This window comes from Haliaeetus albicilla, chromosome 1, assembly GCF_947461875.1.
Source record: "Haliaeetus albicilla chromosome 1, bHalAlb1.1, whole genome shotgun sequence".
NCBI classification, from domain to species: Eukaryota; Metazoa; Chordata; class Aves; order Accipitriformes; family Accipitridae; genus Haliaeetus; species Haliaeetus albicilla.
Window position 1 is genome coordinate 6,739,409 of NC_091483.1, and position 27,943 is coordinate 6,767,351.

The window sequence follows — 27,943 nt, forward strand, 5'->3', positions numbered from 1 at the left end:
AGAGGCGGACGCCGCATGCCCCGAGCGCTGGCACCGCCCCCCGGCGGCGGCCCGCCCCTTCCCGGGCGCTGAGGAGAAAGGCGGCGCCCGCCCAAAAACCGCTGAGAGGAAAAACCGTCTCCCGTCAAACCTGGAAGTTTTGAAGGCTCTTTTCCTTGAGGACCGTCGCCGAAAGTGTTTATTTCCCTTCCAGGGGTCGTCTCAAGGGAAGAAACGTAACGGGAAGGTGAGGTGGAGGTGACTGAGTTGTCTTCTGCGGGTGTAAACTAGGTGGGAGAGGTCCTGTGTGGAACAGGAGCGGGTGTTGAGGTTCTGTCGTCTGGCAGAACGGGGTGGGTAAAAAAAATAAGACAGTTTACCACAAAAATGCCTTGGAAAGAAGGCAGCAACATCTCATGATCAACTGTGTCATCACCACCGCATGCCACAGGTGTGATTTTTTTTATTATTATTTTATTCCCCTCCATTTTGTGCGGTGAAGAGAAATCGGGAATACTGTGAAATTCTCTACCTTGGCATGTGTTCACTACAGCTTGTATGCGAACAAAAATTCCATAATTAAAAAAAAAACAAACTCCACCATTGTAATTTCAGCCCTAAAAGATCATTCAGGGCACCAGACTACTTCATCCCTAACTTCCTCAAGTCATTGGATACTTCGTTATCAAAAATATTAAGTAATTAGTTGTTTGTGTGACTCATCTAAAACCCAGCATCTAAACAACAGGGAATATTGTTATTTGTCTTCCTGAGGTTTAACTACAAGAACTACGATGGATGATTCTGGCAGAGACCATGATCTCTGAAGATTTCTGGCAAACAAAATAGAAAAACAAAATCAGAACTGACACTGCATTGACATTGTCTAGATGAACATTTCTGAGAGCTACAGCAAGACAAACACAATGTGGAAGGCACACAGCATTTGGTATTTGGTATAAAAAGGTAAACAATGTATAAAAGAAATGCCATTGCCCCACATTCAAAGGATCCAGAATCCACATTGACAGAAATCATATCAGTTGCACTCAGCTCAGAATACTGAAAACATCTAACTTATGCTGTAGATACTTAGAAAATGAAGCTATCCAGTTTTTCATTGGTTTAGATATAAGCCTGTGTTCACTGTAAGACTACCAATTTAATTCTCAGAAAAAGAAAGCTCTTCTAGCTATTGACTTTAAAACTCTTCTGTCCCTTTTTTATTAACCTGGTGGATGTCCTTTCCTGTGGTCATCCAAGATCAGAAGAGCTAACAGTAGCCTACATTTAAATGAAGAAAAATATTTCAGGGTTCCAAAGGCCAGCATGAAAAAGCATCACCAATAATTACACTTTTGAAGAGAGGAGTCCAGTTCAAGGCCCCTGTTGGCTATAGGCATCATATTATGAGAGAAAAAAAGGGTTTCTCTCAAATTATACAGACTGAACTCGGTCAGTGCCATTCAGATACTAACAGGCTGTCAAACATATCTGGAGCATGGGTACTATATGGCTTAGCAAGATACCTCACTCGTTCTTCACCACCTTCAGTCTCTTTGGCTTTAAATTATAGCACCACACCAACACACGTCTTCGTAAGTTAACAGTGATGTTACATGTATAAAAATAAAGATCACTCAAAAAACAAACCCCAAAGCAACCTATAGCCAAAAGAAATCATTGTCATCGTTAAGTTAGTTGCTGATGGAAAAAAACAGCATTACTCACACAGCAGCAAGGCAGCTGGAATCTCTGATTAATAGAGATCCCATTGACACTGGACACTGTCCATAAGCGAGAAAAGCCGATTCTCCATATTGTTTGCTATGGTTAAAAATAAAATAAAACTGAAGAGCCATCTGCACTGACAACGTAAGTTCTCGAAGTCTGCTATGCATGTGTGGTTGTGATTTGTGCCTTTCATTTAATGAAGCTAAAAGTGGTATCTCAGCAGTGGAAGAGTTAATTGGTTGCCACGTTAGCTATCTATTAGCAGTGCTGAACAGATGCCAGGTCCCAGAGAAGGCACTTGCTATAATAATGACAAGCAGTAGAAGGTGGGAGGAATATAATAAATTAATGCCAACTGAGCTCTGTTGGTTTTTTTTCCTGTAACTGTGAGGTGAGCCTTGAAAGGTGCATTACAGTGATTGTATATAGGAAGTGAGAGTGAGAGGGAAGGAGAAATAAAAACAACCAGAAATGAATTACAGAAGGTGACGCATATCAACATGACTTGAGAAATATGACAAAGGTTTCAGAAAGTATTATTGGAATATATGATGCCTCATGATGCTATTTTCCAGGGAACTGGCGTTTTGGCAAGGTGTGTACTGCTCCTCTCCCAGAGAGAAATGTTGCAGTAGTCAAACCTGACAGGTGTTCATAAATTTCTCCAGAGCAATTGGAGACCTTTTCTTCTGCGGTACCCTAGACTGTGCAATATAGGCCACCGAGCTGAGGAGAGAAATGTCAAGGAATTGATTGGTAAAAGCAGAAAAGGGAAAGTAGCTCAGTCTTTGCACGATGGCTGTGGGGTGTGACATTTTCCTAGCGACCTGATGAGGTAGGAGTTACACAGCTTTGCAGTCCTTTGAACAGACACAGCTGGTCTCTACTCCTTCCTCCCTGATGCTTTCATCTCTTCTTCCTCCCCCCCCCCCCAACTCTAACATAGCACCTTTGTTTCAGGAATATCCACACAGAATGTTTTTGTTTCTGTAGTTTCAGTTTCTGATTGCTTTCTCTGGCACGCGTCCTGCCCTGCTACTCCTGACTGGAGCAAGTCGACGTGAGTGAAAGACTCACCATCACGGGTGGCTACATCAGTCGCTGTCTCCTTCACTGGTGTGCAGTGGAAAGAGCAAGAGTAGGTTGGATTAAGCCTCAGTCGGTAAACACACATGCGTGCTTCAACTTTGCTAGAAGAAGCCCCTATTGAAGGACACAGGTTACCTTCACGACTGGTGTTAAGTTGCACGTAACGTGCCGAAACTGCCGTGTTTTTAAAATAAAATGCACAGCAAGGGCACTGATACAGAGATCAATTTGATAGCAAATTATTCCACCTTTATCATCACCACGTTCTTAGCAACATGAAGTGCCTTGCAACAGCACGCAGCTGCTCAGGCACAGAATATTCATTAAGTGAATTCATACTGGTTTTTTATCTTGGCGCTCTGCCCACCGTGCATTTTCATGCCAAGATAAGATTGCTTAGTCATTTGTTCTTTATGTGTCTTGATGGCTTTAAGAAAAGAACCTCAAGGGAAAAAGTTTTATAAGGCCTTTTTACTCGTTATAGCCAAGTAGCACGTCTTGGGCGCTCCCTTAAGCTGGCATTGTTAGGAAGGAGTCCGGCATCTCCCGTGCCATCAACTCACAAATTTGTTTTGTGGCTGCTCCTGTCCCCCCGGTACCTCGGCCCAAGATTGAATAGCGATCCTAGGCTGAGGGGACGGGGACGCGGAGGTCTTCAAGGCAAAAGCAGAGGAGCGGATTTTAGGAGCGATGGGCCTCAACGAACGGGAGACTATTGTAATTATTGTGGATGACCAGGTCACTGAAGAGGGGTATGACCAAAAAAGGACCTGTGGTGCAGCCACTACTGAATACAAACTATTTTCCCCTTCTTCTGATGAGAATATGGTCTTGAACCTTTTAATTAATGAACATAATTACCCCTGTCTAATAGATACAGGGGCAGCTTTTTTTTTTGCCTTGAATCAGCAGACCTATTATTCATCTGGGGTCTCAATGTGGGTTTTTTGCATTTATTTCGGGAAAGATACAGGTAACAGACAGGGCTTCGCTGGGTCCTCTGCTAGTTTTCTAAAATTCTAGTAAAAGATTTGCAGGATGTTGTGTTTAAAAAAAAAACAACAGATCTGTTTTGATACAGTTACGTTGATGATTTATTAATAGCCAAGGAATCGTGTGTAGCTGACACCCGAACCTTGCTGTTGGCCGTAGCTGAGAAGAACCATCGAACTTTTCCACAGAAATTACAATTTTTTTTAATAAGAGCAGCGTAAAATATCGGGGTTACATTCTCCAGCAAGAGGAGTGGCGTTCCCGCCCGGTCAGGTTTGACATCACCCCCCCCAGGGGGCTGACGCAAACACACCAGAGGTTGGGGACAGGCGGTACCTCAGGATCCCGCCTCCGCCCTGCCTCCCTCACGGCGGCCAGCCCACCTTCGTTCTCCCGCCGCCAACGGGCGGGGGCTGCCGGCCGCTTCGCGGTCCCGCCGGTTGCGGCCGCCATCCCTCAGGGCAGCCCGCCGTCCCTCACAGCCGGTGCGGCCGTTGCGACAGGTGGGCCGCGCGCGCGGCGGCTGCGCCTTTACGGCAGGCCGTTGCCCTGGTGACGGTGCGTTGGGCCCGGGCCCGCGCCCGCGCCCGCCACCGTCCATCAGCGGGGCCGTGCGGCCCCGGTTCCTTCAACCCACCCCGGCCGCGGCTTAGCGGAGTTTCTCCGGTCCCCGGGCCTTCCGCAGGGGGAGAGCTGCGGCCATGGAGAAGTACCAGGTGCTGGGCCTCGTGGGGGAAGGCAGCTACGGGGTGGTGACCAAGTGCAGAAACAAGGAGACTGGGCAGATCGTCGCCGTCAAGAAGTTCCTGGAAAGCGAGGACGACGCGGTGGTGAGGAAGATCGCCGTGAGGGAGATCAAGCTGCTGAAGGTGACCAGGGGGGCGCGGGGGCTGTGAGGGCAGCTCAGGGGAGCGGGCCTGCGTTTTGCAGCAGAGTCGGACCAAACCGGTGGCTTTTTTGATGGCTTTGTGTTTAAATTCGTCAGCTGGGAGTCGCAGGACGACGCGCGCCGCGACCTCTTTATTTTGAAGCTCCTGTAGTTATCGCTCTAACAACCTGTCCTGCTGCAGGCGAGGGGAACGATGCAGCTCAGCGTGGGTGTTCTCTGGGGAGGGAGAGCAGCAGTGTGCGGGTCCAGCCTCTGCCGTGCGTGAGATGCCTCTTCACGGCGTATTTTGGATCTTAGTCGGGTGTTTTCAATACCTTCATGAAAGCAAATGTCTTGTTCGAGCAGAATAGGAAACTTCATGTCTGTGGTCTGAGTTTTTCTTGCAGTAAAGGTGGAGTGAGACCTACCTGTAGGGAGTTAGTGAGCTCTTGGGAGGAAACTGCCTCTTAAGACTTCTTAATAGTCCTTTAAGGAGGGGTGTTTATCCAGTGAAGTTACGGGATAGGTGTAAATTTAAGCCATTGTGTCAGTTTTGAAAGGGAAACACAGTTGCTTTTGACCATGATTTATAAAGTATAACTAACAAAGTCCAAACCAAAAGAGACTTGATTGGGCCCTGTTTGTATTTCCATGAGCAGCCAAGCCGTGGTAGATTCGTTTAGTCTTTGAGTTATAGCCTTGTAGAGCAGCTTTTTCCTTTGGCTGGGTGCTGTACTGGATTTGTCTGGCTAAATCTGGCTTCGTTAGAATCTAGTCTGTTTATGTGTCCTGTATTCAGCAGGGAAAGGTACGAGGAAGGGAGTTGCAAGGTCTCCATTCCCTCCTGATGGTAATTGTGTCCCCCTGTGTTGTGTACCACATTCCAGTACCTTGCTGCTGTCAATTTGTTGCAAAGTAAGGAAGTGCTGAACTTTTAAAACCTGCAGGTGAATGTTGACCTGAATGTGTGACAGTGTGCCTAACTAGACTGGGTACTGGTGTTACCTGATACAGAAAAATGCTTTGAGGAAAGTTTTACTTAATTTTGTTTTGTTTATGGCACTTTTCTGGCAGGTTTGTACTACCAGCGAGAAGCTGGAAGAGAACAGGTATCAGATTTCCTGAACCTTATCAATCAAAGGCTAGCCCCTAGGCTGAAGCCAGCTGGAATAATGTCCTTTGCTGTTTGAGTGCGTGATTTGGGCTGTAGATACTCTGTCTGGGAAAACACTCAAGAGGTTTAGATATACAGGGTTTTATGTGTATGCTCTTCAGTGTTTTGTCATGTGGTCTGTCTGCTTCCTCTCTTGGCTTTGTTCTTCCTACAGAAGCTTTTGCAAGTTCCTAAACTCTTTCACTGCCAGTTTTTTCTGCTGCGTTCCTTTGTGAATAGGAGCCAAGGATGCAGGGTGACGTTCCGTGCCAGGTCATACATCTGTTGTTCTGATTGCTCTTTTGACTGCCTTCAGCCCCTGTGTTTGCCACCGTAATCTCCAGCAGTAGTTGCAAGCATTTTCTTTCTTCCCTTGTGCCACAGGTGGTATGCACAGAAGAGTGCTTGTCTCTGCATGGGCACATGTGGTAGTTTTAAACGTTGGGACACAGGTGATCAGTCTGGTGAAGAAATGAAGGAAAGTCTTATTAAAGCTGGAGTGCATCTAGGCTTTTCCTCTGATGCAGGGCATTTTGGAGGAGGGAATACGTGCAAGCCTGTCTGCTCTCCTCTTGGCTGCCACAAGTGTCTCTTTGCAAGTCTGCCAGACTATAGTCCCTGTGCTCTATAGGAAAAAAGGTGATCTCTGCCATTGCTGCAAGAGCTACAGACCCTTAAAGTTAATAGAAATGTACATGTTGGAGCTTGAGATGCAGCCAGCAGCTCCAAGTGTTGTCCTCTCAAACTCCTGTAAACAGATTGGTGTGAGTTTGGATCATACCTGATCTGTTGGCCAGGCTGGCTTAGTTACTGAGTCAAAGCACGTACCACCTCCCAGGTGTGTTGGGAATTAACTTGTTTTCCTGGGTAAATGGAAACTTAGCAAGGGGAACATTTCCATGTATAGCTCAATAAGTGTGGCCTCTCATAGTGAAAATAAATACCTAGAGATTTAATCTTTCTGTAGTTTCTTTACTTGCGTGCTCCCTGTGAACCTAATTCTTTTATTTTTTAATATTTTTTTTCCTCCTGTTCTGGAGTTTGGGCAAAAATTTAATCGTGGCTGAAAACAGGAAAACCTCTTTAGGTCTCCTATGCTGGGAAGCAATTATTTTTGAGAAAAGAGCTTTTTTTTCTAATTGATCATCTTTTTTAAAATCTTCACTTTTCAGACCTTTTAAGAAATCTGAGTCTATGACAGACCCAGATGCAGGTTGGCTGGTACTCCCTCTGGACTGGCAGAGCATTTCCCCTACAAGTCCCTGTCTTCTGCAGTCCTTTTGTATCTTCCTTGGTCGAGATCCCTGGGCTATGATGCTGCCTTTAGGCAGCCTCCAGTGATGTTTCCCTGCCAGGCTCCAAGCTAATAAATAACTGCGCATTGTAGCATGGTCTGTTTTGTTCAAGTGGTGTGTGGTAAACCGGTGTTACAAATGTGTAACGAATTAGAGGTAGATTCTTGGCTGGTCAGAATTCGATGACAAAATAGCTAGAAAATACAGTAGCTTTTTTTTCTTTTTCTTTCTATTTAAAGTTGCAGGGTTTTCTTCTGTCTTCAGCTTCCCCCTCTGCATAATACTGGGGAAAAAACCACCCTCTTCAAATCCTTGGCAATTCTCAGTCTGAATCCACTAGACAAAGTTTAATAGAAGCTGTTTAATTGTTAACACTATTATAGGTAAGAATTCTGAACTTTCATTTTATCCATTCAATGTGCTTGTATTCTGGCATGTTAGTTATCGTAAATGTGTATAAGCTGGCAGTGCCAACAGAAATGCTTTGGGTACGGTAGGACCTTAAAAGTCTATCAGCCTTATTAGAAAAAATTAAGATACACTGAGTAGTTGGCAATTGTTAAAGGCTTTTCAGTCATGGGTTCCTCTAGGTTTGCTTTATTAACAACTGAGAGTTGGGCCACCAGCGCAGTGAAGGGCAAACTTCCAAAAATTTCTCAGTCTTATATACCTTTTACCACCCATTATCCCAGTCCAAACTCTTTGTAATTTTCCAGTTGATCTTGGTTCCTATGTCATTATCAGTCATCAATTTATCTCATCAATTCTCGTGTCCCGGTTCTTCTGAAGTTGGTGGTCATAGGCAGAAGGTCTTGGATCACCACAATCACTTATCTTCTTACACATCAAAGATCACCTTTGAATTTGTGAAAATCACTCAGGCTATTCTATTAATTTATCTTGTTCTAAAGTTAATCACTTACTCTCATGTCTTAGGTCTAAGATGTATGATCCTTCCTGTGTTGATTCAGCTTGACTGGGGTTTTAGCCAGCCATGGTGGAGACTACACATAGGACAAATAAGCAGCTTATACATATTGTTTTATAAGCACCTGCATTCTACTAATCACATCTAAAGCAATCTCTAATCATTAGTTACATGTCTGATACGAATAGTCTTAGAAACAATGAGGCTTAAGGCCTGGTTCCCGTTACAGTGATGAACTGGCAGCTAGGTAGAACAGAGAAGCATTGCAGCTGGTTTTGTTTTCTTGTAAATGGGGATGTAAAAGATTTTAAAAAAGAGGACCTAGAGAAGGGAATGACAGAGAAGAGTAGTAAAACTTCCTGGAAATGTGGGAGAGAAGAGATGAATCAGCTTTGGATTGTTGGGAGAGGCAAAAAGTTTTCTTAAAACAGAAAGTTGAGAGCTGTCTTCAGCAATCCTTTGAATCTTGTCTTGAAGAGGTAGCTAGTATTGCTCCTAGTTCCCTGCCCTGAGGGAGGAGGCAGGGTAGCACAGTGTTACTTGGTCACCTTGATAAGAATATCTGCTAAAAGGAGTTTGAGTCACAGATACAGCCCAATGTTACAGGAACAAGCTGTGTTTATTGCTGCTTGAGCTGTTTGTAAGCAAAACCAGGGAATTAGTAAGGAGTCCCTGCAGCTCATCAGTCATGGTTAAATGCCCTGTTGTTCTCGCAGTGGTCAGACATACTTGGCAGAATGCTGAACTTCCCGGTACAAACCGTGCAGCTTTGTCTTTCCTGCTAGCTCGGGGACCTCTGGGTTTTCCATTGCTATGGCAAGTCTTTGTGGGAGATGTTGTTAGGTGCCTGCTGTTTCTCACGTCTTTCTCATTTGTCTCTCAAATGTTCCTCTAGATTTCTTTTTTAGTTCCTCAAGACTTATCTGATGTGGAACATAAGCTTGCTCTAAAGCTTGTCAAGATCAGGGCATGAGTTAGTGTCACCTCTTATGTGAGGAGAATATTTTGAGAAGCAGAACGCGTGAGATTTTTCCAACAAAATAACAGTGTGTTTTCAGCATCCCCATTAAGAAGAAATGTCCTTAGTCAGTGTTTTATTTCTTTTTAGGTTACAAAAACAGGTGTCTGCATATATGAGGTGGTGGAAATCCTCCAGATAATGTTAAAAAAATAAAATAAAATTGGTGAAATAAAACCTATTCAAAAATATCAGTGAGCTGATTTTAAGAATAAATGAGTGTGAGTGCCATCACAAGAAGAGCATGCCAGGGCAGTGAGTGCAGTGGCTGGGTTGCAGTTGAAAGTATCTGGTTGTAGTTTACCCATTATATGCTGTCAAGCTCTCATAAAATATTTTCCTGTTTTATAACAGCAACTCAGGCATGAGAATCTCGTGAACCTGCTGGAAGTGTGTAAAAAGAAGAAACGGTGGTATCTGGTGTTTGAATTTGTGGATCACACGGTGCTTGATGACCTTGAGGCGTTTCCAAATGGACTAGACTACAGCAGGGTTCGGAAATACTTATTTCAGATTATGAGAGGAATAGCGTTTTGTCACAGTCATAATGTAAGTATGCATAAGAAGTCAGCTCTGTAGTTAACCTTGAATGAATAGATACAGAAGCCTATATTTTTCATATATATTAAAACTTAGAAAAATAAAGCTTTTGCCAAAAAGGAAGAGGCAGGGCAGAAGGGCTGGACTGAATTTCATGTAAAATGTCAGAGCTTGATGTCAGGTAATCCAGTAGTCTGTCTCTGATTGATTTGTGAATGTGTTTCAAAGGAAGGGTCCAGAAGTCCATGGGGATCCAACACTTGGTGGCACCTTATTATAGGTTGGCTTATCTTGCAGAGGGAGATTATCAGTCTCACTTTAAAAAGTTTGACTCCAATAGGTCTATGTAAACATGTAGGCTTGCTTTTTTCTTTTCAGTATTTTTAGGTTTTTGTTCTTGACTGAATTATAACAGGTTTGCCAATTTAATCATAGTTGTGTAACTCTCTATATAAACACATGTGCATTTATTTATTTATTTTTATGTTTGGGAAACTGTGTCTCTTATGAATTCCAAAAATACTCTTCACGTTTAACTGCAGGACATGCCCATGGCCCTTGTAATACTTACAGCTTTTAAACTTGTGGTCAAGGCCAGATTTTCAAGCATAATAAAGTGTGCCTGTTAAAATACCTACACTAAATACACCTGCAGAACATATGCAGAGCAATACATAAAATAAATGCTTCTGTGTGCAAAAATTAGAGGTTCTGTGTTCACCTGTGTACTTGGGTCGGCACTTGTTCATTGACTGTGTGCATGTAGCTGTCTTTTACAGTTTCTGTATGTTTCCCACACCTGCAAAAATGTAGTTTTCTACCTGGATGCAAGAAAGCTACTATTTTTGGTGAGCCAATCACTTTACTATGTAGAAATGGGGAATTTATTTGTCTTGACTTTCTTTTCTCTGCGCAGATAATACATCGGGATATTAAGCCAGAGAACATACTAGTTTCCCAGTCGGGAGTTGTAAAACTATGTGACTTTGGATTTGCCCGTACCTTAGCAGCTTCAGGGGAAGCTTACACAGACTACGTGGCAACCCGATGGTACAGAGCTCCAGAGCTGCTGGTGGGAGATATCAAATATGGCAAGTAAGACTGGCACGCGAGGCTGCAGAAGGGTTGTAGGCTTGTGGGGAGTATGGGGCAGGGGGATGCTCTGGTTTTTGGGGAGGCAGGGGACTATTGCTTGGCAAACAGGTTAAAGGGATGCTGTTCAGCATTCCCTGGTTATTCACTTATAAAGTTTTAAGCTTTCCTCTTCTCTTTCCCACTCTGCAGCTAGCTACTGCCAGTGCTAGGCTTTCCTGGCTCAAAAGGTGAGGAGAGCCCTCAGCATTCCTGGTCTGTTGTCTATAGGAGCTTTTCAGTTGCCAATGGTAGTATTGGGGAGGCTATGACAGACCTCAGTCCTGTGCAGTTGGAGTCATGGAGGGAAGACAGAAAAGTCCCTCCAACAATTCTAGATGGACATTTCAGGAGGGAGGAGGTGGGATGAATGAGATTTTTCTTAATGGGATCCCCAGTGCCACAAAACCTGGTCAGAACTTAAACTGTGTTATTCACAGGTCTGTTAGTACAATTGTGCGGGTTTATGTATGTCCCTGTATTACTTAATTTTCAGCAAATATGCTTGAAGAGCGGATGCCTGCAGAAAGAGGAGCTGCTTACCTTTGTGCTCTCTGAAGTGCAAGATTCTACTAATGTGTTATGTTGTATTAGTATTTTTAAAGCATTAGTTTTTGGAACCTGATTTTACATCTGTCAGGCTTCTGCTAGCATTTGTCTGTTTCAAGAGCTGAATCCTTGCCATTCATCAGAGCACTTGTAAGCTTGAAAAACAGCTGTCTTGCTGTTTCGGGGAGCAGAGCTGCCCTCGGGGCTCCTAACCTGCTGAAGACGTACTATGCGCTTGCCTGGCTCAGACTTTAGATCAGAGACAAATGAAGCTGTGCTGAGCTGGGGTGTTGTTTGTTGTTTTTTTTTCCAGGGCTGTGGATGTGTGGGCTATTGGCTCTCTGATAACAGAAATGCTTACAGGAGAGCCCCTTTTCCCTGGAGATTCAGACATTGACCAGCTCTACCATATCACCAAGTGCCTGGGTAAGAAATGCCTGTTGGCCTCCTAGTGCCTGCTTAGTAATGAAGGAGTGAAGTACATTTTGAGAGGGGGAAGTAAGGTGCAAGGAGAAAGGCTGTGGTGTGTGTATTTAGGAGAGCATATACTCTTAGCGCCTTTTACAAAGGGGGAGCTAGGAGCTTGCGAGTACAGCATCAATTCGTGGTGCACAGGTGGAAAGAGAACAACTCAGACTGTAGCTCTTGCAGTAGTGCTGACCCAGTATTTCAGCCTCTCAAATGTTTCATGGGACTCTTCTGTAGTTATTCCATGGGGTTGCTTTGTTTGTGTGATTCCAGGTAATTTAATTCCAAGACACCAAGAGTTATTCTATAAAAATCCCCTTTTTGCTGGCATGAGGTTGCCTGAAGTGAAGGAGGTTGAATCTCTGGACAAACGATATCCTAAGCTCTCTGCTGCAGTACTAGATTTAGCCAAGGTAATTAACTGATCGTTTATTATGAACATTTTTCTGTTTACTTGTCCTTCGCCTTGGGGAAGTGAATACAGCCTACGAAAGGGCTGAGGCTGTTAAACTGGCTTTCCCTCAATTACCTATACAATGAGCAATTGCTTGGGTTGGTACCTTAGTGAGGACTGCAAGGGTACAACAGCCACCGTCCTGGGTGGCAGGGGATACTAAGCTAGTCATCTCCAGAGCCAAAATAATCACTCTATATCCTCCAGGGAGGATTTGTAGTATCTAGTGCCCCACTAAGTTTTCCAAGGAGATTTGAAAGGTGAAGAAGGGCTTGTATGTTGAAAGTGTCCCACGTACACTTCACTGCATCAGTCGATCTTTTGGAAGGTCTCCCAAGAAGTTTTGCCCCCTTGTCTGCTACCTAAGTGGATGCTACGTAGATGATACACAGCCCCCGACTTCTTACTTGCTAGCAGAGCCGTGTGGATAGTGTTTTCTGCCAACCCTCCCTCTACTTGCTGGTGGAGGTACTGCAAGCAAGTAGACTTGGATGGGATGTCATCCAAATGTGTGCCATGCTCTTGGAGCTATGTGTCTACCATGTGAGAATTAGGAAGCCTACAACTTTGTAATAGATTCTGGAGAATCCTTCCAGGGAGTGTTTTTGTGCTTTGACACAGTCATCTGGAGCACTGATATGTTGGGTAACTAAAACAACCTAAAAACAACATGGTTGTATTTGAAATGTCTGATGATCAAAACAGTTTCTAAAGCCTTAGGCAGACAAATGTAACTGAAAACAAGGGAGGTTTACTGAGAGCAGAGTGATCTATTTGTATGACAGGGATTCCCTATGCAATAAGTCTTTGTGAGCATTAGTGACTGGAATGGAAGCAGTCAGCAAACATTAATCTTCTTCAGTATTGGTGTCTCTTGGGCCCATCTCAATATAACAGGCCCTAGAAGGGGAAGTTTTGCAGCTTTTTTCTTGACTTCAGTCGGAAATGCTAAAGCCTTTGTTTCGTTTCTAATGTATTTGCCTTCTAATGTTTCTTTTGATTTGACAGAAGTGTTTGCAGATTGATCCAGACAAAAGACCATCCTGTGCCGAACTCTTGCAGTGCGATTTCTTTAACAAGGATGGATTTGCTGAAAGGTAAACGGTTCATTTCTTGCTCAAAGCAGGCTCATATTAGAAGTAAGTTAAGCAGTTCCGCTTGAAGATTGCACGTGGGGTTCGCAGAGCTGACAGCTGCTGAATGTCTTGGTTTTGTTTGGTTTTAGCCTTCCTGGAAGTAGGAGAACGGTTGAAAGGGAAAACACATTGCAGCGGCATGTTTGCCTCATTACCTTGTTATGACATTAATTCCTCAGTGTGCGCACCCAGTGTCACACTGTATTGGGTAGCATAGTCTTACACTGTATGCACTGTCTGCATCTACACCAGACTGGGACATAAATATATTTATTGCTGTAATGTGAAAAGCGTGTGCTTGTTAGATTGTATTTATTTTAATGGATACATCATATTTGGTTGGCTTCTCAGTTAAAAAGGCATGGTTTGTTTGATTACTTAAAAGGCTATAGGAGCCTGGGCTGAACACCAACTGATGATGATACTGAGATTAACAGAAACCCTTTCCTCCCCCCCCCCTTATATGGAATTTAGATTTGCTCAGGAGCTTAAATTGAAGATTCAGAAAGATGCCAGAGACCATCAATTACAAAAAAAATCAAAAATCAGCAAAAGGGACAAAGATGATGTTTTAGAAGAAAGAAAAATTATTGGTGTCCAGGTTGGTCCATCTTTGTTTTCCAAACCTGTATTTTTTCTTATTTGTTTTATGTTTTAAAGTCACTATATAAGTATGTGTAGCAAAAATATAAGCATAGTTTTCCATTTTATTTTTTTTTAATAAAGATTAGGTAACTGTGACGTGCCAGAGAAGCTCACCTTTGGAGGCCACTGTGAGTCTAAACAGTGCTGAAGATCCTGTCGCCTGATTCAAGGCAGTACGTTAGGCCTGTGCCCGCAAAGCTCTGACACTCAGTGCAATACAGCCTGCAGGCTGTTGTGTAGAAGTTCTGTGCCTTTGATTCTAGCTGTTTGGCTGCTGCAGGGTTGCTCTTGTGCTTGGCTCAACAGTCTGCAAGTGGCTATTTGGCCAGTCCCTTGCAGGTAAATTACATTGTGATGCAGTGACTGGTAAATACAGAGCTGAAGGGAGAATCAATTGGGAAGCATAAGTCATCTTGAATCATGAAAACATGCTTGTATGCTGCTGTTTACCTGTGTTAAAGCCCTGTCTCCAAAATTATATATTTTGCTTTCAATCAGATATTAAGGAGCAGAGGCTTCAGAGTGACTTTGAGGTGACATTGGGCTCAGTTCTTATGTCATTTCTTTGGAAGTGACACAGGATACGGCTGTTCTTCCTCCATCATTTCCAATCCCATTTTAAGGTGACTTATTTATAGAGGGTGCTAGAATCCTGACGGGTCTCCTGCTTAATGGAAAACAGAGGTTTTCTAGTAAAAACAAATCCATCTCATCAGCTCCTTGCAGAATCATGCAGGTTTAGGCTTTTGACCATTTTTTCCCTGCAGGCACTGCTCTAAGCTACTTTTTAAACATGACTAAGAGAAAGATGATGCTTATTTTCCCAAACAGGATTTCAGCATTGACCCAAAGAGCAGAGATGCAAAGCTATTAAAGGCGAAGCGCTCTAAAGCTGATGCAGAGAAAGCAGACCGATCCTCCAACCTGAGCTCCCTCTACGACAGTGCGATCAACCCATTTAAAATAAGCCCTCAAACCAGCCTAAAAGATTCCAGCAGCAGCTTGGACTATGCCAAGAATGCAGGCATAGTTATCCCTCCCATCAACCAGAACTTTTCTCCCACCACGGTTGGGATGGGTCCTGTGCCTGGGAACCTTAGTTACAGGTATGGGAGCAGAGCTAGAAGAGCTCGTATCCATCATCCCTCTTGCCGAGGAACTGTAATGTCCTGAGAGAGGTGCAGGGTGATGACGTGGGTATGTGACATGCGGGTTTGGGACAGGACACGGCTAGAAACAGCTCTTGGGTGGAGGATTGTACGTGGATCAGAAGGCCCAACTTCACCTTGAGCAGCTGTGCTTGTCCACGCAGGCACAGGGTCCATGTGTTTCTGCATTTGGCAAAGTTCTACTGAACAGCAAGAGTTTGCCAGCTGCTGTGACACTGGCCTTTCTTTGACTCATGGCTTGTTCTTTGGACCGAACTTCTCTGTTAACTGATCTCACAAAGGATATTCTCCTTGTAAGCCTTCTTTCCAAGCATTTAATGACAGTGTTTCTGGATGTCTTGCTTTTGTTGTTTGTATATTCACCATGTTACCCCAGTTAACACAAAGTTTGGGGCATTTTTGATTACAGAGTTGATGAAAAGAGTAAAAAATACTTGAACCCATTTCTAAAGCAACGGAAGCATTCTCCAGCAGGCCATTACAGTGTAAGCTTGACATCGGTAAGTCATCTGTCTTTCCCCCTTGGCAAAGCAAAACCAAATTCTGAACTCAAGTATGTGTTTTATTGTCAAGAATCCCATCTGTTGCAGTCTTTACCATAACTCCCAACTAGAAAGATTATTTTCTTTACCCCTTTTTTTACCTATAGATGTGTTGTCTGCTATCCTTTGCTAATAGTTATCTTATATGAAACATATTTTGTGTCAGAGGAGAATTTTAAATGAGGGGAGCAGTCCAACGGGATATCTGTGAGACTTGGAATATATCCATAGTCTCCTCTCTGGTCAGGAAAAGTAGACCATGTGTGCCGCGCTACTGAAGCGGAATTGAAGATTTGGATGTGACGTGGTCAGGGCCTTGTTTAGTCATATCATAAATGCATTAAAAATTGAAAATGAAAACAAGTGAAATGGAAAGCTTTCCACTGCACTCACTACCTAGGTAATATTCTTCCCTTGCCAGCAGGAACACTTGTCTTTTTACAGATAACTAATCTGAGCTGTTCTCCAAGTGTTGTATTTTGTCTCTCTGAAAGCAGTCTCGCTTATATGATTGGGTTTTTTTGCTGTGGTTGTTCCTTTGTTTATAATGTATAAATGACACTTGAGCAGAATGGATTCCTTCACACGCATTAGAGTCTCTTCTTTTACTCTTGTGGACGTTCCAACTACAGCCGAACATTGCTGTGTTGGTGCATTTTTAAGCTTGAAAATAGCTTTCATTTTTCTACATTTCCATGAGCTGGTACTTATGCCTTTTGATTACAGGTGACTAATGAAAAAAACATCCTTCAGGCAAATAGGAAAAAATGGGAATTCTCCAAGACAGATGTGCGTTTGCCAGAACTAAATCATCTCCCTGAACTGAGAGGAGTGGAAGGTATGAGCTTTGATGTCCTCTAAATAAAACCTGGATACTAAATAAGTGGCAGGAAGCGGTATGCGTTACAACAGTCAGCTCTTGCTTCCTTAACATTGTATGCATTGGTTGTGTTTTGCAGCGTGGCATCCCAGATTTCTGAAAAAGGAAAATAAAACAGTTTCAGAGTTCCGTGTCCCCTCCCTTGCTGCTATTGACCTCCATAACCCAAGTCTAGCCTCACAGCAGGTAACAAAGCAATAAAATAGTTTGTGCTGCTCTGTATTTGTTTGGTCCAGGACTTTCTGAACAGCGTGACCCACAGAATTCCAGTGTGACTCTTAACAGAAGCAGAACTTGCCTTGGTTTCTTAACTGTCTAAGTAAAAGGACCTGAGGCCTTACACGGGGGGAAGAGAAGAAGGGTGGCAGATGAAACATGGGGCTCTATTTTTCTCTCTGAGGTTAGACTCTCACTGCTAAGACAGACAGCATGAACTGTTGCTATTTCAGCTGGCTGGATCAAGGTGCAAGTAGGCCTGATTTACCGGAGTTGAATAGAGACCAGGAGGGACACGTGTTTTGAGGAGAACTGTTCCGGCTGTGTTAGATGTTGAGGGGCTGAGTGCAGTACGGAGGGAGAAAGCGTAGGAGCCAGGCATAGGGAGAGAAGGGGAAAGCTTGCAACTCTCTTAAAGATTAGTTCCTCAGTGACACGGAGACATTGTTTGAGAGATAGGTAATTCCATAGGCAGTCACTTTGGCTACCTTGCTTCCAGTTGAGAATTGGTGGACTGTATTGGGACGAGGGGGGAAGCATTTTTAAAGTCTGATTTTATCAAAGAACAGATTTGTTTTAAGTTACATGTTGGCATCGCATATGTCCCTAGAAGGTGGTTTCTGATTGTTCTATTTATACTACGCTTGGAAATTAACCCTCTTTTTTTTTTTTCTTTCTTTCTTTCCCAATTTACAGCTGTCAGGGACCTTGATGCCCGATGCATCAGAAGCCAGCTTCCCCAGAGTTGAGCATTAGCCTTATGGAGAAGATCACACCTGCCTGTAAAAGGTAGGCTTTAATTTCTGCAGTTTAGCCTTCTGGTGGCTTCAATTTCTGCTGTGTAGTCTTGTCATGTCTTTCAAATGGATAGTTTCATGAACACTTACCTAGTTGGGAGGTGCAATGGGAAAATCTTTTGCACTTCATGTTCTCGGTTAGGACACCTAGCTATGACAGACTTCTTACTGTGAGCAGTGTGCAGTTTTCTTTACAGATACTGAAGTTGGCTGTGGCAGGTAAATCATTTTCCTGAGCTGAGGTGCTAGGCATTGGCATTGGAAATTAAGCAGCTCAGGAAGTTGGGGGTTGAGCAAGCTGACAGAATAACAAAAAGGGGAAACTGGCTGCCTTCACATGAGGAGTGGAAGAAATGGGTTTTACGTACAGCATTGTCAAGTGCATCACAGAAAATGGACTTTCTTGCAAGAAGGGACAAAAGCGTTTGGGGGGGCTTGTCAAGCTTAACATTAGGGAAAATATTTAGTAACTATGTCATGCATTTTAATGTAGCTGAGATACCTCAGTGCTCTCCAAGTATGAGATAGGAGTCTGGGAGAGAAGGAGTCCTGGCTATGTGGTTGACTTGTCTTAAGATTGAAGTACTAAATTTGAATTCTGCCACTCTATTTGCACTTTCACGTAGCATTGCATCTTATCATTCCAGATTGTTTTAAGCTGAGGCTTTTAATGTGGTTTTAATACTTTCTCATCTTGTCCATTGAAAGACATGCAGTTCTTTCAGTCAGTCAGTTTATCTGAAAGAAAACTCATAGAAAAAAATGTGTGGATTTGTTTGTTGTTTTGCTTTTCTCTGTTGGGGTATTGTTACATCTTATGCTCAGCATCTTCCTGCGAGTCTGCTCTATGTGTTGGAGTTTGTCTTGTGCTCTTGAAAGCTAGAAATGCAGTGCTTAGCTGAGGGTTTTTACTCTCATTATCACCCCTCTTTTCTCACTGAGGCTGGGCACCGAGACTGTACCTTCCAGAGGGAGAAGTTGGGGAGAATAAAGAGGGAAGGAGACAAGGTGCTCTGGAAGGGTCTTCAGGGCTGTGCTCCAGAATCTCTCTGGCTCTATTGGAACCTTGTGTCCTGCATAGATGGGCTTTACTCAATGCTCTGGGTACACTGGTGCTGCCAGCCTGGATGTGATCACATACCTGCTCCTCCGGGGATTCTCTCTGTGGCCGCAGGGAACGCCAGGCACCACAGCCTCCCTCCTCTCCTACTCAGTGTTAGTTACAGATAGCCACGAGCGTGCCATGGCAATACTGTGTGCGTTAGGTTTTTTTTCTTTTGGGCTCTGGTGGTTCCTTTTTGAGGAGAGGGAGCAGCTGCTGACTCTGAAATCTCTGCACCAATGCTGGACGTGCTTGTAATCTATATGAGTGTATTTGTCACTTACATTCATGTGATGCGATGGCTTAATGCTACTAGGAAGAAAGAAGAAAAACCATTGGGGTGGGAAGCAACCCTTATAATAGAAGTGGGGGAAAAAGAAACCTTACTAAAGTTGTCTCTTCTACGAAGCACAGATGTGTAAGTGCACAGCTTTAGCAAGGTAAGGACATGTAATAAATCAAAATAAAGGAAACATACCATCAGGGACTACCTCTGGTTTTGTTAGCCCGTCCATAACATCATTCTGCTTTTCTCCTCGATGCAGGTGGCTGAAACAGTGGGAACAATCCACCTGAGTTTCCAGGTGCTAAAGCTGCAAGGTCTCTGCAGGAGAGAGGAGGATCCCTTACTCTCTTGTTAGCCCAGCAGACTGCCATGGGAAGAGGCTCAGGTCCAGTCCAAGGACAGAGCTCACGCTGCCATTGCTGCTGGATTTCTTGCATGCAAAACAGCTGGTGAAACATTGACTTTCTGGCCTAGGGCCGGGTCTTATCTGAGGTTGCTCAGAGAAAAACAGTGGTTATTGGTGTGTGACAAGGGTAGAAGCTGGTTTGGAGGATTTTGAAGGAAGCTGGGCTTTCTTTTGTCTAACTGCTGCCCTCTTGAGGGTTTCTCTTTAAATGAAGAGAGTAGATATCTGCTGAATTTGCCATGTTTTGGTGGGCTACCTGATCTGTATTGGAAAGCACCTTTGCCTTGACAAAAATGTCAGTGAAGAAAATGTTTGTGCAAGAAATACGATGTTTAAATGTGTAAATGTTCCCAACTGTTCCTTTGAAACCCTTGCTAAGGCTCAGCAGCATGTGTGATCTTGTGTTAGGTTCCTTTTCCCTCCATGCTTTCATCCCCCAGTCTTTGGGTGGTTGTTTTTCAGGTGTTTAACTCGGCCTGTTGTCTGGCCATGCTGGGTGAACGTCTGGCTACTGTTAACGGTGAAGGAAGAATAACAGTGTAAAATACTGAGCTGTGTAGCAAGTGGCATGTGAAATGGTTTCTGTGAACGCTCAGTAACTCCCTTAAGTCATCAGTCCTTTAGGTTCCTTGGGGGTTGGGACATGCAAGTGTAAAACTTGACAGTGGCTTGTGGAGAAAGATGGCATCGCTGTTATCTTGGGTCTGTTATGAGACCATTTTTGCTTATCTGCCTCCAAGCTGGCTGTGGTCAGTTCTGTGCTGTCCCTGCGTTGCTCACAACTCAGTTTTCCAGCAGCTCGAGGCTGCTGTCACAGCTCACACCCCTGTACGGTGTAGTTAATTTTGGAACTTGTCTTTGGAACACAAAATATGGCCTTTACCATCGATGTACTGTGGCAGAATACAGTATGAATGTCATCATATTTAGAACTTCCTGGCTATGCTGTGTTTTGACACTTACGTTAAAATTTGTAAATAAAAGGATAATCAAATTCCAGATTTCTTGGTACTAGCGTGTGCTTACAAATGTGAGATGTGCTTGCTTTCTTCCCTGGACTTGGTGTTATATCTTCTCATTTATATTGATGGCATTACTTGCATTTAGAAATAGGACTTTTGAATCAGTTTTTATTTAACACTTGACATCAAGTTTCTTGCAGCCATTTACAAGCACAAGTTCCTAATGTCCCTCAGCAGCATCCAGACAGCACCTAGCTGACTGCATATCCAATGTGCCCTTTACCTTTCCAGCTTGGCTGACCTACTGGCAACAGCTCTGTTACGTTCCCGTCGCCCTGCTTTTTCTTTGCTGCTATGAACTGCTCTGGGGTAGCCCAGTTGTACCCATAGAGAATATTCCCAGCTGGCCACAGCAGTCATTCATTTAGTTAGCTGTGGGCAAATGCAACCAAGCTACTTGTCTAAAATTGACCGACAGGGAATTCACCAAAGCCCCAGTGGACGGAGCAGCCCCCAGCCGGGGCCGGGTGCTTCTCCTGGCACAAGCACCGAGATGCTCATCCTCAACACCGGTGGGTGGTGGGTCCTTGTCTCAGAAACAGCAAACAACTCCTCCTGGAAAACATTCAGGGGAAACCTCCCTGCTGCCCACCTGTGGGCTGGTTTCCCCTGTGGTGCATCAGATGATTTCTGAGTTTATTATTGGGGGGGGGAGAAAGGTTTTAGGGGAATGGGGGGAAAAAGGGAAGGTTGGGGGAGGGGGAAGCAAGCAAGGCTTAAGGGGAGGGGGGAGAAAAAAGCAAGCAAGCAAAGTTAAGGGGGGGAGAAAGCAAGGTTTAAGGGGAGAAGGGGGAAAAAAAGCAAGGTTTAAGGAGAAAGGAGGGGAAAAAAGCAAGCAAGGCTAAAGGGAGGGGGAAGCGAGGAAGGTTTGGGGTGGCGGGGGGAGCAAGCAAGGCTTAAGGGCAGGGGGGAGCTACTCTGACAGCGCCGAGCCGCACTGTTAGACGCTGCCGCTGCTGCAGGCAGGCGGCCCGGCCGGGCCCGGCGGTCGGGTAACCGGCCCTCCGCCTCCCGGGGCCGGCAGCGCGGCGGCGGTGGAAGCGGCGGGGCGGAAACGGAAGCGAAAGGGCCGGGCCGGGCGAGCTGTGGGCGGCCATGGCGGCGGGCCGGGAGGAGGAGGGCTGCGAGCATTACCGGCGGGGCTGCCTGCTGAAGGTGAGGCGGTGGCGGGGCAGAGCCGGAGGGTCGGTCGGCGGGGGTTGCCGGGAGCGGGCGCTGAGGGTGTGCCGCGCCGTGCCGTATCGTTGCGTTCGCAGGCGCCGTGCTGCGGGAAGCTGTACGCCTGCCGGCTGTGCCACGACGGCGCCGAGGGGCACCGGCTGGACCGGTTCCGCGTGGCCGAGGTGCAGTGCACCCGCTGCCGCCTCCTGCAGAAGGTGGGTCCGGTGGGGTGGGCCGGGGGCGCCGCCATTTTGGGGGTGGCGCCGCCGCCATGTTGGGGCGGGGTCGGTCCCGCACCTCACGGCCGTTTCCCCGGTTCTCCTCTCCTCCCCGGTGCGGCGGCAGGCCCAGCAGCGCTGCGAGGGTTGCCACAGCCTCTTCGGCGAGTATTACTGCGGGATCTGCCACCTCTTCGACCGCGACAAGAAGCAGTACCACTGCGCCGAGTGCGGGATCTGCAGGTACGTGAGGGGCGGGCGGGACCCTCGGGCCGGGCCCTGCCCCTAACCCCGCCCGGGTGGGGAACGGAGAGGAGGGAACCGGCCTTGGGCTGACGCTTTTCTCCTCAGGATTGGTCCGAAAGAGGATTTTTTCCACTGTTCGAAATGCAACTTGTGCCTAAGCTTGAGTCTGCGAGGAAAGCACAAGGTAGGAGTACACTGGTTAACTCTTTATCTTAAAAAAAGAAAAACATCTTGCAAGTGAAAGCTGATAGTGCCTCGGCTCCATCCCAGGCCATACGGACGAGGGAGCGGCAGGTTCTCTAAGTGCACCTAACGGCAACACAGAGCCTTCAGGGCTGGCTTTGCTAGCAGTTGAAGCTATAGGAAATATACATCTTGGTCTCTTTCACTCCTTCTAAAAGGAGCTGTTAATTGCAGATCTAACAGTGTGTAAGTTTGAGCTCCTGTTCTGGCTGCAGTATCGGAAAAGCTAGGCTGCTTGCTGCCGCAGGGGTTCTGGGAGCCCTTTTCTTGTGTATGCTTTCAAGCTGTTTGGTTTTTAAGATGCTAAGCCACCTGTTAATTCTCAGAACTTCAAACTAAATGCAAACAGTAATGTTTCGGAAATCTTACCATTCTGAAGGAATTTTACAATTTAGAAAAATGCAGATATCCATGCAGTAGAATAACTTTTTTTTATTTTGTCTTTGCAAAGTGCATTGAAAATGTCTCCAGGCAGGACTGTCCAATATGTTTGGAGGTGAGCTGCTTCTTTTCATTTCCTGGGTTTGTGCATGGCTGTATTTTTGACTGTGTTTGAATTAAATTTTCTTGTCTTTTGTCTGATACCTGCCTCAAAACAGGATATTCATACTTCTCGTGTTGGAGCTCATGTTCTGCCCTGCGGTCACCTCCTTCACAGGTAAAGCATTGCACATACTTGAGAAAGGGAAATAGCTTCTGCCTTGTGTGTGGCATTTATTCAGCGTCACTATGGGCCTGGTTAGTCTGTATCAGCTACTTACAGATGGTTTCTAAGGGACCCACATGGTAGGGGATAGGCTCTGTTTCATCAGGAAAGACTTCCTTTAGAAAGGTTGTCTTCTTTCTGCTGTAAATTTTGGCGGTGGCGGCGGGGCCTGTGTATTGTTCATTCTAAATTTTCCCATGCTGAATTTCCATCTGTTACGACTTAAATTTAAAGAATCTTTTAGAGAAGTCCCTCCTTGGTGCAGAAAGTAGTTGGACAATGGTTTTAAGGGGTTGGTGGCAGCTCATCATTTAAGTTTTAGATTTTTTCCTTAAAACAGCCCCCAAGACAATGGAGTGCTCTCTTGCGCTACAAAAACTGCTGGCTCTATTGGGATTTTAAAGTGATGTGATATATAGCATTGGTGCCTTTGGAGGAATAATTACATGTTTCCCTTCCATTTTCCCTTTCTGCTTGTGTCTGGTGTTACAGACACAGCTTTTTGTTACTCTGTTGGCTCTCTTGTTTTTTCCCCTGTTGTCTCTGTGCGCTAAGAGAACGGCCTCTGTGTTTGACGTAGGTCTCTCCGGACTGAATCTTCGTTCAAGTCCTGTCTGTCTTAAACTTACCTTGTGATGCATCACACTCCCATTTTTTCAGCAAACTTGAACCGCATGTTCCTTGTCACAGCATTGACTCTGTTCCCTCATGTTAGGTTAGAAGACCTTAGAATAGAACCAGATGTGCTTTGTTTGCAGTTTTTTGCTTAAGTACTCACTGATTTTGCTGGCAAGCTTTTTTCTCACTTGGACTCAGGATATTTTTTAACTTTGGTTTGGGGATAGCTGTGTGCCTTTTCCCTTTGTTCAGCCCAGATGTGTTACTGGTCAGTAATTGCATTCTTCTTACTAAACTTCTCATTGTGTTTTATTTTCAGAACATGTTACGAGGACATGCTAAAGGAGTAAGTATTTCTAAACATCTCTTCTCTTAATATTGTTGTAGTCCAAACAGATTACTGCAAGAGGCAAAGAATGTGATGCTAATCCTGTATTGAATAACTTAAAGCCAACTCCTAAAGTGATAATGGGCTTTTAATTTCTAATTCTGTATGCAAGAACTCCTCGATTCGGAGTCTTTCTCTTTGACTGGTATGTTATGAAACTTGTCATTTTGGGTGGACTCGTTTCGTGGCCCCACTCCATCTTCTGATCTAGACTTTTTTTTTCCTTTCTGCCAGAGGTTACAGGTGTCCTTTGTGCATGCACTCGGCTTTAGATATGACGAGGTACTGGCGTCAGCTGGATGACGAAGTAGCACAGACTCCTATGCCCACAGAGTATCAGAACATGATGGTGGAGGTAAGAGATGAGACTTGCGCCGATGTCTCTGTTCTTGGCAGGTCTGTGCCTTTGCGTTACTGGCAGTAGAGGGCACTAAAAACTTGTCCTGGATCAGAAGTCAACCTGACAGTTAGGGAATGAGGAAGGAACGTTGTGTGTAGGCTTACAGTATTCATCTGCTGGGTTTATAAACACACCAAAAAAGCACCCCCCCCACCTGAACTTCAAAAAAAACCCAACCCCAAAACCACAACCTCTTAGTGTTGTAGTTTCACACAACAGAGAAATGGCTCGGTCTTTGGAAATGTCTTGCTTTCTCCAGTAGTGTTAGGTGCTATCATAGGGAAAACCAGGAACATTTGGTTCTTAGCAGCTTGGAGCTTCATGTTCCAGACTAACCATTGTGGGTTTTCTGCAAAAATATTCAGCTGTTGATTTGTGCAAGGCTAGCACATAGAGAATTCTGTTTTCTTCCTGTTTCTTTGTGTTCACTCAGAACTGTGAAACTGGCTGCTATTTGCACGTAACACCGAATTAAATGGCACTGGTCATTAAGGTTTTAGTTGCATCTGTTACGGTTTAGACACCCCATCCTACCAATTCTTCGAGTCAGGATACCTCTCTTTACTGCCTGTTTTGAGAGGAAGGCTCACTTACCTGTCTTGCACAGCAGACTGGTTAATGTTGCTAGCTGCTGTTAATCTACTCTCGTTTTCACTTGAGGGTTTCTCTGGTAGTTTCCTACATGGAGAAGAAGCCAAAGCGTATCTATTCCTGACTTACGCAAGGAGTCACCTTGCCATACTAACAGTAAATTCTCTGTGATTATAAAACGTGATCTGAGTAGTTACAAGTGGAAAAGTTAGATCAACCCCACTGTCTTTAAAAGGAAGATATTTTCTGCTTTGTCCCCAGATTGCAAACCAGTTCTGTGGTTGCTAGAGGCATGGTTGTAGTACATTGTTGAGTGTCCTACTGATGCTAAAGACTCTCTCTCTTGTCTATGTGTGTAGATCCTTTGCAATGACTGCAATGCCCGGTCTACAGTGCAGTTCCATCTCCTAGGCATGAAGTGCAAAAACTGTGAATCGTACAATACTGCCCAAGATGGAAGATGCCGACTGCCTTTGGAGGAGCAGTGACCAAGATAGGTGCTGCATTCAGCTGGACGAGGAAGACTCTGCCATGGAAGAGACCATCTATTAAAAAAAAAACAAAAACAACCACTTGTCAGTAAAAGTTTATTCCAAGTCGTCATGGCACCAGTGAAATGGTTACAAGATTTAATTAATGCTGGTGCAAAGGAGTTTCGCTAATTGTGCCCCCCCTCCTTAGTATCTGGGGCACAGCACAGTCAGGCCCTTCAGGGTAGTCCCCATTGAGCAGCGTGCTGCCCGATGAAGGTTAGTTCCTAGAGACAATGGCACCCTTTAAAAGAGCCATTTACTGTGTCAGAGAAGGGACAGCCTAGAAGAATAACTAATGAGATGCACAATGGAAGTTATAAGCAGCTGACACAGCAGAAGATGTTTTGGGGCAGCTGAAGGTTGTGAGCATAACAGGAGGTGGAGGTATAGCTGTTCTGATTGCAGCTGTTGGAGAAAATTGGTAGCTTTGAGAGTGGCCTCTTTACATAAAGCTGACATCCGCAAAGTTTTGTGCGAGTACATTTTGTTCCTTTTAAATTACGTGTTTGTTCTAGGGCCTCAGAGCCATCGGCGCAAGTGTCTGGAGAGGGCGAGCTTGCAGAAATTGCATCCCTTGGCTTGATTTGTCGACACATGCGCACACGCAGGACCCGTACAGAATTCACTTTGAAACGAGGCTGGCCTGCCCGCGTATGTGTGATGAACGGCCTAAAATTCAAGCCGCAAGGCCACCCTTCTCCCCTGGACACCCATTTGACCTGCTGTCTCTTCACTTGGATTCCTTTGCCAGCTGCAGTCATGTTTACACCCATTTCTTCCTCATTTTGCTTTATTCGCTTACAAAGGCCGAGGTGTTGTAGGGTTTTAGGCATATATGTAGCTTGATGTTTTGATGGTTAAGTACATAAGTGAAGCACATCCTATTGTCTTGTCAGGATTGACATTGGGCCAACTAGTGCAGCTGAGCCTGAGATGTTTGCTAAAGTAACAGCAGTTCATAGAGGCACTCCAGTAGTGCAGGGACCAATTTTCTGTGGTTTTGGGTTTTCATAGTATCTGATTTCACTGGGGGGGAGGATGGAGGAGTGCTTTTAAAAAACACAGCCCACCAAACCTTCCCACTGCCCACAGTGTTTTGCAGTCTAAATATTGCAGAGAGTTCTTAGTTCTGAGAATTTCAGAACATGCAAATAGTTTCCAATAATGAAATAAAAAAAAAGCCCAGTTACTCTTCACCGTATGATTACTTGTTTTTAACTTGTTCTATGGTAAAACAACAGCTTTTCTTCTTAATCTGACAGTGCCCCTTTATGTACGAAATACAAAGACTGGGATGCTAGCATTACTGTAGCTTGCCTTTACAGGAGTATCTTTTTCTGAAGCACTTTTCTCACTACTATAAAAAAATGTAAAATAACATCTCTATTAAAACAAATTATGCTATGTGTGATGTGCTCTCCTTTTACACAGGTATTCTGTGGAAATTCCCAGCTGAGTTTAAACTTATGAGTCAGTGCTGGAAGTGGAGGGTTAGATGTCTGGATGCATGACCCCTGGGTCTATATGATGAAAACAGCAGTCCTAATGTTTCTGCTGTGTGGGTGGTCAGGTGCCGGATCAGGCTCGGAGGCTCTCGCCGTCCTCCGAGGTGGCCAAAACTCCGGTGGCAGTAGCCTGCTGTGGTGGGACTGGCTGCGAGCAGCAGGTTGGACCCGACCTCTGCCGCAGTGTCACACCGACCATCGGTTACCCACACTCTGCTTCTGTCCCTCTGCAGGGAGGTCGCGCTACTTACCCTTGTGATGGGAGATGCTTTAAATTTTTTTGCACAAATACTTAAATCCAATATAGCAGAGCCCCTCCTGCCTTGCTGAACCTCTCTGGCAAGAGGCCAGGGCAGCACCACACTGTTTGTCTCCTTATTCCTTCACAGCACTGTTTTACGGGCGACCAGCAAATTAAACATGCCTCCGTGCTGGAGGGGAGGCCCCATTAAAAGTGAAACCAGAGCGGTTTGTGTCATCCCGGTGAGCAGAACAGCTGCCAAAACCGTTTCTTTAGGTCCCAGCCCACGTTTCTGCTTTCCCACCCCAAATCTGCCCCATCCGAACTACGGTATGGGGGGATGTGGTTGGCAGAGCGGGTGGTGTGGGTTGAGGCTGGCTTTTTCCACCCTCTATGGCAATTGGGATGAGCTTCATGGTGGAGAACCATGTGTGGGGCCAGGTGGGCTGCATCAGCTCATCCAGACCCCTTAAATAGTCTGGGGGCTGTGCTGGGGGTGTGTAGGGTGGTTGGTGAGGGAGCAAGTAAGTCTGCTGGAGCATTTCCCTGCCTTTGGGGGTGCTTCTAAGAAAAGAAGGGGTTTTTGGGGGGGAGCTGTGCTGGGCACCAAGTGGTGGTTTCCCCCTGGGGGCTGCTGTTAAATGAGGGAAGTTGGGGGGACTTTGTTGTCTTCAGAAGTTCAAGTGCAGAAGC

General features: G+C 45.1%; 2 protein-coding genes and 1 long non-coding RNA gene across 5 annotated transcripts; all 3 read left to right on the top strand.

The window, feature by feature from the left end:
• The first annotated feature begins 23 nt into the window (after window positions 1-23).
• On the top strand, window positions 24-1,853 carry LOC138682119 (uncharacterized). The gene is made up of 2 exons (XR_011322333.1): window positions 24-226; window positions 754-1,853. It is a non-coding gene; the product is annotated as an uncharacterized lncRNA (long non-coding RNA).
• A 2,308-nt stretch (window positions 1,854-4,161) lies between these two features.
• On the top strand, window positions 4,162-20,389 carry CDKL2 (cyclin dependent kinase like 2). Of its 2 annotated transcripts, XM_069771258.1 has the most exons (13): window positions 4,167-4,664; window positions 9,412-9,606; window positions 10,514-10,692; window positions 11,591-11,703; window positions 12,019-12,158; window positions 13,208-13,296; window positions 13,810-13,936; window positions 14,812-15,086; window positions 15,559-15,649; window positions 16,418-16,529; window positions 16,651-16,757; window positions 17,484-17,576; window positions 19,232-20,389. In XM_069771258.1, the coding sequence occupies exons 1-12, from the start codon at window positions 4,497-4,499 to the stop codon at window positions 17,541-17,543; spliced, it is 1,656 nt and encodes a 551-aa protein (XP_069627359.1). In that variant the 5' UTR covers window positions 4,167-4,496; the 3' UTR covers window positions 17,544-17,576; window positions 19,232-20,389. The 2 variants fall into 2 exon arrangements, 1 of the variants encoding a protein (XP_069627359.1); XR_011322292.1 differs by lacking the exons at window positions 14,812-15,086; window positions 16,651-16,757; window positions 17,484-17,576; window positions 19,232-20,389 and having other exon boundaries at window positions 4,162-4,664; window positions 16,418-16,476.
• Window positions 20,390-21,430: 1,041 nt separating this feature from the next.
• Window positions 21,431-26,908, top strand: RCHY1 (ring finger and CHY zinc finger domain containing 1). Of its 2 annotated transcripts, none has more exons than XM_069770553.1 (9): window positions 21,431-21,555; window positions 21,657-21,776; window positions 21,907-22,022; window positions 22,131-22,209; window positions 22,720-22,764; window positions 22,868-22,926; window positions 23,912-23,938; window positions 24,215-24,335; window positions 25,331-26,908. In XM_069770553.1, exons 1-9 carry the CDS (start codon window positions 21,496-21,498, stop codon window positions 25,457-25,459), a joined length of 756 nt encoding a protein of 251 aa, XP_069626654.1. In that variant the 5' UTR covers window positions 21,431-21,495; the 3' UTR covers window positions 25,460-26,908. The 2 variants fall into 2 exon arrangements, with proteins under 2 accessions (XP_069626654.1, XP_069626737.1); XM_069770636.1 differs by having other exon boundaries at window positions 25,383-26,908.
• The last annotated feature ends 1,035 nt before the right edge of the window (window positions 26,909-27,943 follow it).